This window comes from Paramisgurnus dabryanus, chromosome 9, assembly GCF_030506205.2.
Source record: "Paramisgurnus dabryanus chromosome 9, PD_genome_1.1, whole genome shotgun sequence".
NCBI classification, from domain to species: Eukaryota; Metazoa; Chordata; class Actinopteri; order Cypriniformes; family Cobitidae; genus Paramisgurnus; species Paramisgurnus dabryanus.
The window spans coordinates 23863083-23876713 of NC_133345.1; the positions used below are offsets into that span (position 1 = coordinate 23863083).

General features: G+C 35.8%; 1 protein-coding gene across 1 annotated transcript; it reads left to right on the forward strand.

Annotated features, from left to right (window-relative positions):
• The first annotated feature begins 3668 nt into the window (after nucleotides 1-3668).
• calb2a (calbindin 2a) lies at nucleotides 3669-11518 on the forward strand. Its single transcript, XM_065282693.2, has 11 exons — nucleotides 3669-3861; nucleotides 6436-6512; nucleotides 7121-7210; nucleotides 7411-7491; nucleotides 8061-8117; nucleotides 9255-9332; nucleotides 9721-9776; nucleotides 9862-9901; nucleotides 9992-10045; nucleotides 10744-10815; nucleotides 10917-11518. The coding sequence occupies exons 1-11, from the start codon at nucleotides 3768-3770 to the stop codon at nucleotides 11031-11033; spliced, it is 816 nt and encodes a 271-aa protein (XP_065138765.1). The 5' UTR covers nucleotides 3669-3767; the 3' UTR covers nucleotides 11034-11518.
• The last annotated feature ends 2113 nt before the right edge of the window (nucleotides 11519-13631 follow it).

The following is a 13631-nucleotide window of genomic DNA, read 5'->3' on the forward strand; positions in this document are numbered from 1 at the left end:
ATGTTTAATTTGAGAAACTTGAGAGCCTGGGCGCTTTACCTGACGTTTCAGGGCAAAGCATGTGAGCGTAGCGGAGCGGAGCGTTGAGCGGTGCGGTAATATTACCATCAAAGCGCCTTTCTAAAAAGTCAGCTCGCTCAGCACCGCTCGTTGAACCCAGAACGCCCTTTGATAATTTGCTAGTTCGAGAATCTGTAAAAACGTCTAGCAATAAGTTGTGGAATTCAAGCCTTATACATAAATGTAAAGTAAAAATCAAAGTTAAGATTGGACAGGAAGAAAACATTAAAAGGAAGTGCGGAGAGACTGTAAAAGTTAGCAAATATTCATCCTGGAATCTGAAGCGGCACATTGCAAGAAAGCACAAGGATGTGCTACGAAAACATGGTAATAATGCATCAAAAGGTAAGCTAGTTACATACCATTCGATGATAAATAAATAGCTACACATGAATAGGTAAAGTAAAATGTTTGTGTTGAATGGAGCCATAAATCCGATCATGATGACATGCGGACAAAATCATGGCCACGAATTATCTTTTATGCTACATTATGGACACTTCTTTTTCTTATTTAGTCTAAAGTATGGCCATAAATATAAAATTCGTTCCCAATATTCAACAGTTTGTTCCTTGGGATTAATTATTATAATATTTCGTCATTACTATTACAATTATTATTACTTCAAATTATGAATTAGCCTAGTAAAACATGTGGATGTCTTGGAAACAAATTGTTAATTTGAATTATATGCGGAGCTCCGTATGAAACTGGATCTTAGCTAACAAACAACTGTATGTAAATACAGAAAAACACACTATAAAAGTTACTACATCATTTTAAAATATTATTTTAAAAAAACTTAACCGAACCATTAAGCAGCTATAATTTAGATGTAGGCAACAGTAAATAATAATAATAATAATAATAATAATAAATAATTATTATTCTAAATATCAATTAAGCGTCATTAATAATAAAAATAATAATACAAATAGTACAAAATGTCATGCAATTATTAATGTGTCTTTAATCCCGCTCTTTAAACTCCCAAATAAAACAATTTTGTTTCTTTCCACTTCCCCGGTTTGTCTTCTTTGCCGTCTTTCATGTGTCAATGTCATAAAATGAGGGCGTGGGGGAGGCGGAGACTTGAATTTATATGGGCGTGTTATTCTTATGACGATCGTTTTCAGCCGCGGCATTTATGAAGGGCAGATATTGCGTACACCTGAATATCAACGGTACGCACAGTTTCATAAATCAGGCGGTGAGAGGAGTGTAAGCATAATCTTACGCCAACATATACGCCCGTTTCTACGCAAGTATGATAAATGAGGGCCATTGTGTACTAAAACTGACAGAAAATTAAAAGTTGCGATTTTCTAGGCCGATATGGCTAGGAACTATACTCTCAAACTGGTGTAATAATCAGTGACTTTGCTGATGATTAGCGCGATGCTAATGTTCTAATCAGATTCAATGGACTGTGCTAAGCTATGCTAAAAGTGCTAGCGCCAGACCCGGAGATCAACTGAATGGATTCCAAAACGGTAAGAATCCAATGTTTAACTCTAGCATATTTTCTAAAAAAGTGGAATTTCCCTTTAAGTATTGAACATAACTTGTGCAAATCATTCAAATTTGGGGTTCATTTCTTAGCGGAGGAAAAACTATATGCAAAGAGTATTTTAATTTAAGCAATAGCAAGTCATTTCTTTTTGCATCTAGACATCTGAGCTTAAAGACATTGTCTTCTGCATACAATGAATAGGCGCTTATCAGAAATGCAGCCTTTACCGAAAGCTGTTAAATAGATTCAATGGTGATGAAGATGCTGCTGGATTTGACTTCTGCAAAGAAAACTGGTGATTTACATGCTGCTTACAGTCAATGAAAAATGAAAGTGTTTATTCCTCAGGATGACTCTGAAACACTTTGGCTCTTGGCAACACTGTCTAGACAGAGTAAACGTATGGATTAATAACCTTCCCAATCACTTTCAACCCTTTCAACCTCAGCCAAGCCATAAATTAAATGAGATGAGATTGTAAGAATCCTTGTATTTCTTCCTAATGAAATTTTGTTTATGTATTTTTCTCTATAAATGGGATGATTAAAATGTTAAGGATTTATATGAACGATGCAACTGATGGAGTTTCATAAGCTGTTTTTGCCTTTCTCTACGTCTAATGCATATCTGAAGTATGTGTAATAAACTACAGATTAAATGAATGTCCTCTTTTAACTTACTGGAACTACAGTCCAGGGTCAGACATATAAAGTCACCCAATTTATAACACCAGCCAGTTTTGGCAAACTCTGGAAAAACAATCCACCCTTATTGGATGTTGTTCACATTACTTCATATTAACAACTTTATTTGGTTATTGTTGTGCTTTTGTTATTGTTCATAGACTTCAGTTTACGATATATTCAACCAGCAGTATTCATATAATTGGACAAGGCCAGTTAAACAGCTGTCAGTCAGATATATCGGTCATCATCACCTTCGACCTGACTAAGTACTGAATTAACTTGAATGCCTGTTAAGCAAATAATCAAGATGCCCTGAGCGCCAAGAGACTTCTCATAAGTCACCACCATGTGGGAAATGTGATTAAATGTGCGGATTTTTAATTAATCTGGCCTTATTTGATCCGTTTCAGGAAAGCGGTTGTAATTGGCATTTAAGATTTTTGAGTGGCGCATGGATTGGGTGCTTACACATGGCAGCGAGGTTGCAGTAATTACAGCTGAGCTGCCGGGATCCCTGCAGTAAGTGAGCATTACTTCTCCCAGTGCTCCCTTCTCTGTTTCTATGGTGCAGGCAGGAGTCTGCATGCATGACCGCGGTGGAATAATTAGACTTTTATGCCACAGGGACATAGGTCTTTTATCACTCCTTGAACTTGCAAGCACCTATATGAGGACACAAAACAATATTATCCAATAATATGACATATATTAAAAAGGAATATTAATGAGGAAAATCACATTATCCAACAAAATGACACATTCGAATAAGGAATATTGATGAGGAAAATACAGCAGTCATATGCAAATATAGCTAGTCTAAGTTCTTTGTGCTGTGGTAGTAGTAGCCCACTGTGTGCTCAAATAGTGGCTTAAATCAACCCATGTGGGTCAAATTAGATTCATTTAACTGGGTTTGACCATATTTGACCCAACCATGGGATGAAACAACTCAGCATTTTAGGAGTGTAAGCACTGTACCACATATACTGTATTATCCCATTTACATTTATTAAGTATAAATAGTTTGACGCTGAGGTTAAACTACAACAAACCGGTTTGCAAGGAGTGCAATATTAATATGTAAATATAAAACAAATCCTTAACTACATTAAAGCTTCAACTAAATACGTTGCAACTAAGCAACCACATACTTCTATAATGCAATCAAATAGCAAAAGAGCTCTGGAACTTTCGATCCCCCTAAAACCAGTCATATTTGTTGCCATTTACAAGCAGCAAATAAAAAATTAGAGGAGCAGCAAAGTTTAATAGCTTACACACAGAATAGAGATTCTAATAGCTACAGTAAGCATCTTCGGCACGTGCTGGAGGATGAAAACAATGCTGGAACTACTGCGCCACCCCACGAGCATCGAAGGATTGCAACCACTCCGCGTACTTAAAACCCCTTGCAAAGCGCTGGATGAGTTACAGTGTGAATTGGACTCTGACTGAGTAAAAGTTCGCACGGGATTTTCTTGTGGACAGTAGGACAGATACACTAAAACATGGCAAACAAAGGACAGCAGGCTCCGTACCTTCATTTGGCAGAGCTGACCGCATCCCAGTTCCTGGACATCTGGAAACATTTTGATGCAGACGGTGAGTTCAGATGCGCTCTTTATTGCAATCATTTTATCACTACTTGAACGTATTAATTAAGAGGTAAATGAAGTGAAACCTTGTCAACAAAGTTGTAAAGGTTCAACTCTGACATTTTGGAGAGATAAATAGTTCGCTATTTAAAAATGTCAAGAATTTGGAAAAAATACGTTTTATTTGCGCACGATATGAAAGAAGCATGGATGATGCTAAATAAAGTTAAATTAATAATACTTATTCAGTAGCCTACATTTTACAAAACTCCAAAAATATTTTACATTACTTACATTTTATTGGAAAGGTAATGGGATGCTGGAATTACTGGGCTATTTAAACAATTTTAGTAAACTGCCTTTTTGCACAAATCATTATATTGTAAAGCCTATAATGTAAAATGACATATGTTTTACGTTACATTAACATCACTTATAATTTGATTTTACTTAAAAACATGAAGGCAACAACCATTTTTGCGTTTTGTACGCTATGTCAGATACCCTGCTGACGTTCAATTGTATGTGTTTTTAACTCTTAACAAAATGATATACGTTATAGAAATATCTGGGGACAAAACTGTGCCTTAAAACCTTTTCACAGTCTACAAATTATTTGGGGCATCGCAAGCGCAGCTTTTTTGAACATCACACTACAGACAGCGGCATCCAAAGTTCACTTTGGTTTTTTACGCACCTTGACGCATCACTCATTGCGCGTATGATCGTTCAGCCTCCTCAGCCATCCTTTGAAGATCACTTATTCAGCAAACACATCAGATGTTTTTACATCCAGCAATATATAAGACTGAAATAACATCACTTTCAACAAGGCTTAAAATAAAGCGCACGGATTCTTTATGTATTAGCAACATATTTGTTTCTTTAATCTTTTTACTTTTTCATCTGTGAAACATCCATGAATAGCCTACTTTAAAGCGAATCACTTACCTTGATAAATATTTAATATTTAATTAAATATTTAAAATAAATAGCCCATAAGCAGCATCATGATCATCAAATAGCCTACATTATAACATTGAAAAGTTGTATGAGGGAAATACCCTAAGTAGGTCTCAAACATGTTTTTTTTCTTTAAACTTATTTCCTAAGAGGCAGGTTGATATGTTTATAAAAAATAAAGGAATGCAAGCATGGTAAAAATGAAGAAGATGCAAGTAAAGACTCTGAAAAGGGTGTATGTGTAGTTATACAATCAATTAGAAAAAAACCTTTATTTGGACCATGTCTATCAAAATACTTTGCCTCACTATCTTGTAAATGTTATTTATGAGTACTTTTTATCATTTAAAATTTCCACTATCTCAAGTGCTATGATGTTTTAAAATTTGGTCTATTTTGGTCTATTTTTTTTAGTAGGGTCTATTTTTTTTAGTAGTAAAATATAGCTACAGTATCACAATATAATACATAAAAATGTGGTATAGTTTAAAATGGCTACACCAGCACATCAGATAAAATTTCAAGATGGCTGACCATGCCAGAAAATACATTGATGTGCAGAAGAGAGACTATAATCATAGTCAATTTAAATGGATGGATGTTACTAATTGTTAATTATCTAATTTTTACACAGGCCATATTATACACGAGCACATCAAATGTCTTTAAAGATTTATGTTTCCAAAACTACAGAGATCTGTATAACATTAAAGATTATAAATGTTCATATTACCTCTCAAAATGTCAGAACAACCTTATATTGACTGCCATGCTCAACAGGATCAATAAGCGTAAACATGCATTGCACATAATAACAATATAGAAGGTTTATTATTTTGCACAGACTTTGCATAAAATCAATGTATGCATATGTTCTGTGTTTAGTCTCTTATAGTAATGTCAGATACATTGCAAAGGCAGATATGCTATATAAAATGTATTCTAAATAAAAGAAAAGGAGATTTTCTAGAAGGCTGCCAATGACAACACAATTCAATGACACAGAATTATTTAGGAATTACTGAGAGAGACAATATTAAATGATGCCGTTAAGTGCAACACAGGGAACAGGTTGATATTTATAAACCTACTACCTCCACTTTAGTCCTTAATTCTCACATTACAATCACTTTCTGTTATAGAGTATACCATATTTGGCCAAATACACAAACCCCCATTCTAAACATCTACACAGACATTTGCGTTGCATAAATGCCAATTTCCTCGCATGGGGAATTACCCCAGATGGTAATATTATATTTATTTTTGGAGGCATTTAAGCAGTATTCTCTGAAGCATCAGGAAGAATCTCTCCTTTGTCTTTTTTTTTTTTCAAATAAATGGCCTTAAAAGCCTTATACTGTAAGGTCCGCAATTAAATGGAAAAGTGAAAGCCATCAAAGCCTAACTGGGAGAATGGCCTCCAAAGTTTTTAATTAAGAACTGTGTTAGTTGGATTGGGTGCCGGCCAACAAACCAATCTAGAGTTAACCAGCTTCAAAGTGGCCAATCTCATTACTTAACAGATTTAAATAGTATCTTATCTAGCAATAAAATGATAAACATTAATGACAATGCAATCTCAGCAACTACTGAAGCATATTTCCTTATATTACAGGAAATGGCTACATTGAGGGTACAGAGCTTGAGAACTTCATTAGTGAGCTGGAGAGCGCACGGAGAGGGACAGGTGTGGTGAGTATGCAAAGATATTAATATTAGCAGAGGCACGTCATTGTGAAACCAACAGGCCATGATTAAACCTATGTAAACACAAACCAATCCATTTTATTATAGACTTATTTGGGTTTACACATTGAAACACTACCTGATTAAATATTCAATAAACAACTTGAACTATTGATCGAAATCTGCAATGTCACTCAATGCACCGAGAACTGCAATCTGTTTATCCAAGCTTACAAAGCAGCATTGGTTCAATGTGTGCTGTGACACTAGGATGGGACTATGACATCTATTATTTTGCAAGCATACACAAATCAAATAGTCAAACTGAACCCACATAACTATTCAGAAAGACTTCATTTTTATCCCTGTTTTTCTAACAAACAAACAAAAGAGCTTTGGAAACCACATATCACTTTGCACTGTTTTCTTATGAAGTCAGTAATACTATTATTCTCTTATCTGCCTTACTGTTTTTTTATGCATAACACTCTTTACACAATTAAATAGTGTATGCTATTCTCTTTCTCTTGTGGTGAAAGGTTTAAATTCACTCAGTATTTTTCGATAATCAAAGAATGTGTAATAATTTTTTCCGTTGTGCCTTCATAACGCAGGACCCTTCAAATGCAGCCTTTAGAGATAAGATGACAGAGTTCATGCAGAAATTCGACCAGAACAAAGATGGGAGAATTGAGATGTCAGAGGTAGGAAAAACACATTATCATGACTGATGCTCTCAGAGATCTCAGTCTCAGCACCCAACATGCTTTATTCTTGCTTACCGATGAACACTAATGCTTCTCATCACTTCAGCTTATCGCTGTAACACCCTGATAGAACTGTCCAAAAGCCCCAAATCTCAAATAGAAAAAATGTAAGTTTTCCATTTTTCCTGTTTTCCCAGTTGGCTCAGATCTTGCCCACAGAAGAGAACTTCCTCCTCTGCTTCAGACAGTTTGTAGGATCCAGCACTGAGTTCATGGCAGTAAGTGATTTCATCTTACATATAAGTCGATTATGAATCTACAATTACAAACAGTAATAGCTTTACTCTCCGGCACCATATCTTATACGTCTGTTCGTCATGATCTCGTCTGTGAAATTCTGTGCACATCTAACATTGACTGCCTCGATGTATTGTGTGAAGCGGAGAGGGTAAAACTAATGAAAAAGTGAAGCTTTTGAATCATCCAGGCCTTTTAAAAGAATAGAATGAATAAGTACAAACTTCTATTTTCAGCATCATATATTATGGATGTGCTGCTGTAATTCTCTATAGACCTGTAGAGGGAAGCATCTATCTTTGATAAAAGCATGTGATGGAAACAAGGCCAACTGCTAGATTAAAACATTCATTAAATGGCATATCAAGCTCCTTGTTCTTACAATGCACATCTGATATATATATAAAATACAAATGATGCCTTTTAATTCATGTTAATGTCTCAATACATTTCAGGACAACGTATGCACAAATTAATACATTTACATAATTATATATAGAGATATAGTGTAACAGTTACAGAACCTTTGTATGTTTGTCTGTATCTGTAGGCCTGGAGGAAATACGATACAGACCGCAGTGGCTTTATCGAGGCTAATGAACTGAAGGTAAGATTCCTAGTATTTGCACTATGGGGCTTTAAAAAACATCCTTAAACATGCTCCCATAGCCACTAATTTGATTAGTCCTCTGGTATTACTTTCAAACTAATAGATCAGAATAGTGAACGCAGAACAGAGGCGATGAGGCAGATGGAAACTATGCAAATCTCCATGGGTTTGGTGGCTGCCATGCGAAGTATACAAATCACTACATTTGTAAACAAAGCAAATGAAGCAACAATTGTTGAAAAATAAATGACCTTATGACAAATAAAGTACATCTTATAGGGACCATCAGATGCTTCTTAAGTGAACATGAGGACTTCCCAACCATAGGTTTGGTAGTCTGTAGCAATTGTTATATTGAAGGGGGTTTGTGAGATATGACAGAATTGGCACTGTAATGGCTTAATAAAATGAATTTAAAATGCATTATGAATAGGAATAACAACAATAGAAACAGGTGAATATTCATTATATATATTAAAATGTTAGCATTACCTAACATCTCAGGAGTATTTTTAGAGTACATTATGTTGGTATGTAAGGTTGAGATATCCTGGCTTAGATCATATCATACATTTGTTTAAGTCATAGACAGTGGCGGCCGGTGACTTCATTTTTTGAGGGTGATCATGCGAAGTTTGTCACAACATGTATGTAGCCCGTCATGTGTGTGGTTCGTGATTTCAAAATATGTGTTTTGTGCGTCGAGTGATCCTGTGTGCATCACCTGTCTTGTCAAAATAAGTGCCTGCTGCAGACGCGTCCAAAGGGTTTATGATCAAAGAGACGCTCACGTTTGCCAGATACTCGCATAATCTCATGTGTAATCAGAGTTGACTGTTAAAGGAGTGTCTTGCGTGTATTTTATGAACGTGAGCGTCTCTTTTATCATAAACGGTTTTGACGCGTGCAGCAGGCAATTATTTTGACAAAACACGTGATGCACATGGTTCACAAGATGGAACAAACACATATTTTGAAAACAAGAGCAACACACCGAACACTTATTTTGAATTAGCGCACCTCGGATGAGCACTCAAGAGTCGCCACTGGTCATAGGCCTATATATGAATAACATCACTTATTTAAATAAAATGTTGATTCAAACGTCTCTTGTGACTGTTTTACTCCACACAGGGCTTCCTCTCTGACCTGCTTAAAAAGGCAAACAGACAATATGATGAGCAGAAATTGCAGGAATACACACAAACAACAGTAAGTAGATCTTTCTTACATCTTTGTGATGTGCATTAGTGAAAATCTCCTAACAGATTTTACCCAACAAGCATTACAAATGTCAAACTTCACCTTTACTTTATACGGTTTGAGCTGCTTGTCATCATGTTTGAGTGATGTTTGTGCATGCACTGACTCACGAGAGTCTGCACTACAGATGTGCTCACATTATGTTCAGTCCTTAAGAAACACACTGAAAGCAAAACAGCTGGAGACTTTAGTTGCCTGCTACCTATTGTGTAAAACAAAATAAAGTATAAGAAATGCTGAAATAAGAAATATTGATTTCATAAAGCAAAACTTTTCGAGGGCTCTGTTTTTATAAATGTTGCTGAGCTTGATTTTCTCTCTCTCTCTGTGTGTCTAGCTGAGGATGTTTGACCTGAATGGTGATGGGAAACTTGGTCTGTCTGAAATGGCAAGGTAGGTTCCAGGGAAAATTGGGGAAAAACTTCTACAAAACACATATGAGATGAGCCAACTGAGTCTTTATTCTGTTTACTTTAAGGCTCCTGCCTGTTCAGGAAAATTTCTTGTTGAAGTTCCAGGTAAGATCACAAAAGCAAGTCTAAACTGATTTCCTGAGTTCAAAAAGTCTTATTCTGTTACTGAATAAATGTTATTTTATTGTTCAACAGGGTGTCAGGCTGACTGCTGAGCAGTTTAATGCCATCTTTGTGTACTATGACAAGGTATATATTCCAAAAAGCTGCATGTTTGTTACAGTGCTATAGGAAATTGTACAGATGTGTTAAGAACGCTGTAAATGTTGATCTTAGCCTGCTTTGTGAATGCCTCTCGAATGCAAAACAGCATCCCCATTTACCTGTGCAGGTAAATGAGCAGAGGCACGTGCACCTGTTACTCTACCAACAGTTTGAGGGCATCATCATTTGTCTACCAATGCCATTATGAGGAACCTGATTTAAAATGCAAAACTAAAAGCACATTCACAACAGTTTAACTGCCAACCACAAATAATTACAGAAATCCCAATGAATATTGGTGCAAGGTGAAAAATGCTATTTGATACTCTACTACCGCAAGTTTGTTTGCTAGTGTTATTTGCAATGCGGTCATCTTTTCAAGTCTACAACTTTATCCAGTTAAACAAAACACAAAGATGTTTTGAAGCAGTCTAATATAATAAAACACAATATCTGTGAGCAAATAGAGACTGAAAGATAATAATTCTTTCTCAATAGTGCATGTGTAACCCTACACATTTCAGGTAGTTACTTTGGTTATATAATGTAATAATCTTCCATAATGTACCAATTGATACATATATTGAATCAGGACTGATAAGCATATTCGACAGCTGTGTGAACTGCTGAATTTTCCTCAATGTGCAATAACTGAATAAAACTGATGTTTGTTCTGTTTTTAGGATGGAAATGGCTATATTGATGAACAGGAGCTGGATGCTCTCCTGAAGGACCTTTATTTGAAGAACAATAAGGTGAGATAAGAATAATGATGTACTCTACACAGTGACTTCACATCACATATGATGGAGGCAATGGCATGTGATTGCTGTATTGTGATTGTATTTAACCTCAGGATGTGGATGCTAAGAGCCTGGCTGGTTATAAGCAAAGCATCATGGCACTGTCGGATGGAGGGAAACTGTACCGTTCAGAGCTGGAGATTGTTCTGTGCCGGGAACCCATTCTGTGAATCGAGGCTTCCTGACCTCCATTTCAGCTCTGTTCCAGCCGCCTGACTACTGTTAGCGTGTGCATGTGCCGGGCACCCCGTCCCTCCTCTCGATATGAGTTCTGAATGAGTGCACACAAAAGCACAAAATCTCCTCTCTTATCTCCTTTTCTCTTTTTTTCCCTTTCCACCACCCGTCGCCACTGCTATCCTGTGCCTAAAAAACTAACCCAGCTATATGATGCCCTCTGCTCAATTTTTTAACTATATATTTAAAGATGAGTCTTTCGGAAAGAGTAGCGGACTAACGGTCTGATATAAGATTAGGTATGTGATACTGTATATTCGGAGTGCTTGGCTTCAAATTTTTCTTCTGGTTTTTCCCTTCTGTTTGGTTTCCTCTTCAGTTTAATTTTGTTATTATGTATCATTTTATTTATTCATGCTTTTTTGTCTGATTCTTTTTGAGGATGTGATTAAGAGGATAAATAAAAGTTATGTGATAATAAATGTTTCAGTTTTCGAATAATTTGTCCATTAAATGAGAAAAAAATCGGTTTATCTGACAGTTCCATTGCTGAGGTTAATAAATGAACTTCGCAGGAACATTCGTTCACTCTTTATGGGTGTTGTTGCTGGATGAAGACGTTATATTTCAAGTAAAACTTTATCTTAATTGTGAAAAGATGCATTTACACTACGATGCAATAAATAATTGAAATGTCATTCGTCTTACATAGCAGAGTTTGTAGAAACGCCTATAAATTAATTATCAGAACATGAATAATTTATCCAAATGCGTATGTTCTCAAAATGCCAGAGCCGAAAACACGTACACTGTTTGCATTAACTATTCACGTTGCCAGAATGTTAATAGTTTGATTACTACAACACTTTGCATTTCCACATTTATTATATCATAGTTATTATATCAATGCAATTCTATTGCCTATGGTTATTTTTCAAGAAACTGTATGTCTAATATCATATTATACTTTCAGTTTCACAATGCTAATTTCTTTGCAAATTATACTGTACGTTCAATTTTAATAACCTGGAAAAGCTAAAAATACTGGATATAATGAAACCTATGCTCCTTTCCCTTTTTCCTTTTTCAATTACCAGTAGGATTGGTGTTAGCTGCATTTAAATCGACAGACCGGTAATTAAACAAGGCTTAATATTATGTTAATAAATGACAAGAATTTAGTTTTTTTATTAATGATGTTTAAATATAGCTACTGTAAATTAATGAGTTGAGAGTGGAAACCTCAATGTACTTTAATCATCTACTTATCTATCTCTACTATTACAAATTTTTGTTTAAGCAGATACAGATCCAAGGTTCGACTATAGCTGTTACCAGGACATGTACAAATGCAAACCTTTCAATGTCATAAATGTCAAGACAATGCATAAAGCTCATACATTGAACTTTTAATACAATTTTTTCAACTCCCTCATGTAATCCTGCCTAGATCTTCTGCAAGGCAGCTGCTACCACTGACCCACCGACACTTTCTGCCACTCAATCTGTGCTAATATAATTGTTAAGGCCTTTAATATCCTTAAGGGTTATTCTGGGCTTTCATAAAACTAAATGCATGAAGGGCAAAAGGGGAGGTGGGTGGGGCCAAAATAAAGATGAAGCAATAAAGGGCTTGAGCCTCATCTATTACAGGCTTATGGCTTCATTCCTGATTTCAGCACGAAATTTGAAAAAGATTCAAGTACTTGTAAACCTAATTTGTGATGTCAGAGATATCAATTTTCAAGATTCTGCAATAAGCAATGACTGTCTGTAGAGAATAAGTGTTACAGCTGCAGTATGAAGACATCAGCCTTGCAACCAGAGACTATTTGCTCAGAGGCGAACCTAAATGCATGGGCGCTTTTGACAATAAGGGAGCGTATATGATAACATTGCCTCCATGTGGCCACATTTATGATTGCAGTATTATGTAAATACAGTACGTAAATTGCTTCGTCAATTGATAGTTTTATATGTCGTCACGCACTTAGGGAAACGCCCTCTGGCGGGCAAGAGAACGCTATCTGCCATTGACCGCAGGTTAAGAAGTGAGTGAGGTTAGACTAAATACTGAATAGTTGTTGTGCAAAAAAATTAACTAACCAACAAGGACCGAGGAGACAACCCTTGGCTATGTTTCTTCAAAATGCCACTAGAAACGAAACCCCAGACAGGAGGAATTTGTGTACATTATAAACTTATGTGCCTCTGTCCCCAGTACTATTAGTTGATATCGATTATTGAATAGTTACACTAACTGCTAAAGTTAGCTGAAAAGAGGTGGCATGTTAAGAGTTCAAAATTAATGTGAAAATGAGTGAAAATGTTTTTATTAGATCAGTTGTTGTACTAAACTGTATTGCTTTTCATTAATATGATTTATACAATATAATAGTATACAATATTCAATACATACACTGTCAGAAATAAAGGTACAAAACTGTACCTTTTCTGTCACTGGGACTGTACCCTTTAAAAAAGTACAGCTTTGCACCTAGGGATTTCATTTTAGTACCTCAGAAGTACATACTGGGACCAAAGAGTGCTTATTAGTACCTAAAAATACATATTAGTATCTCAAAGGTACA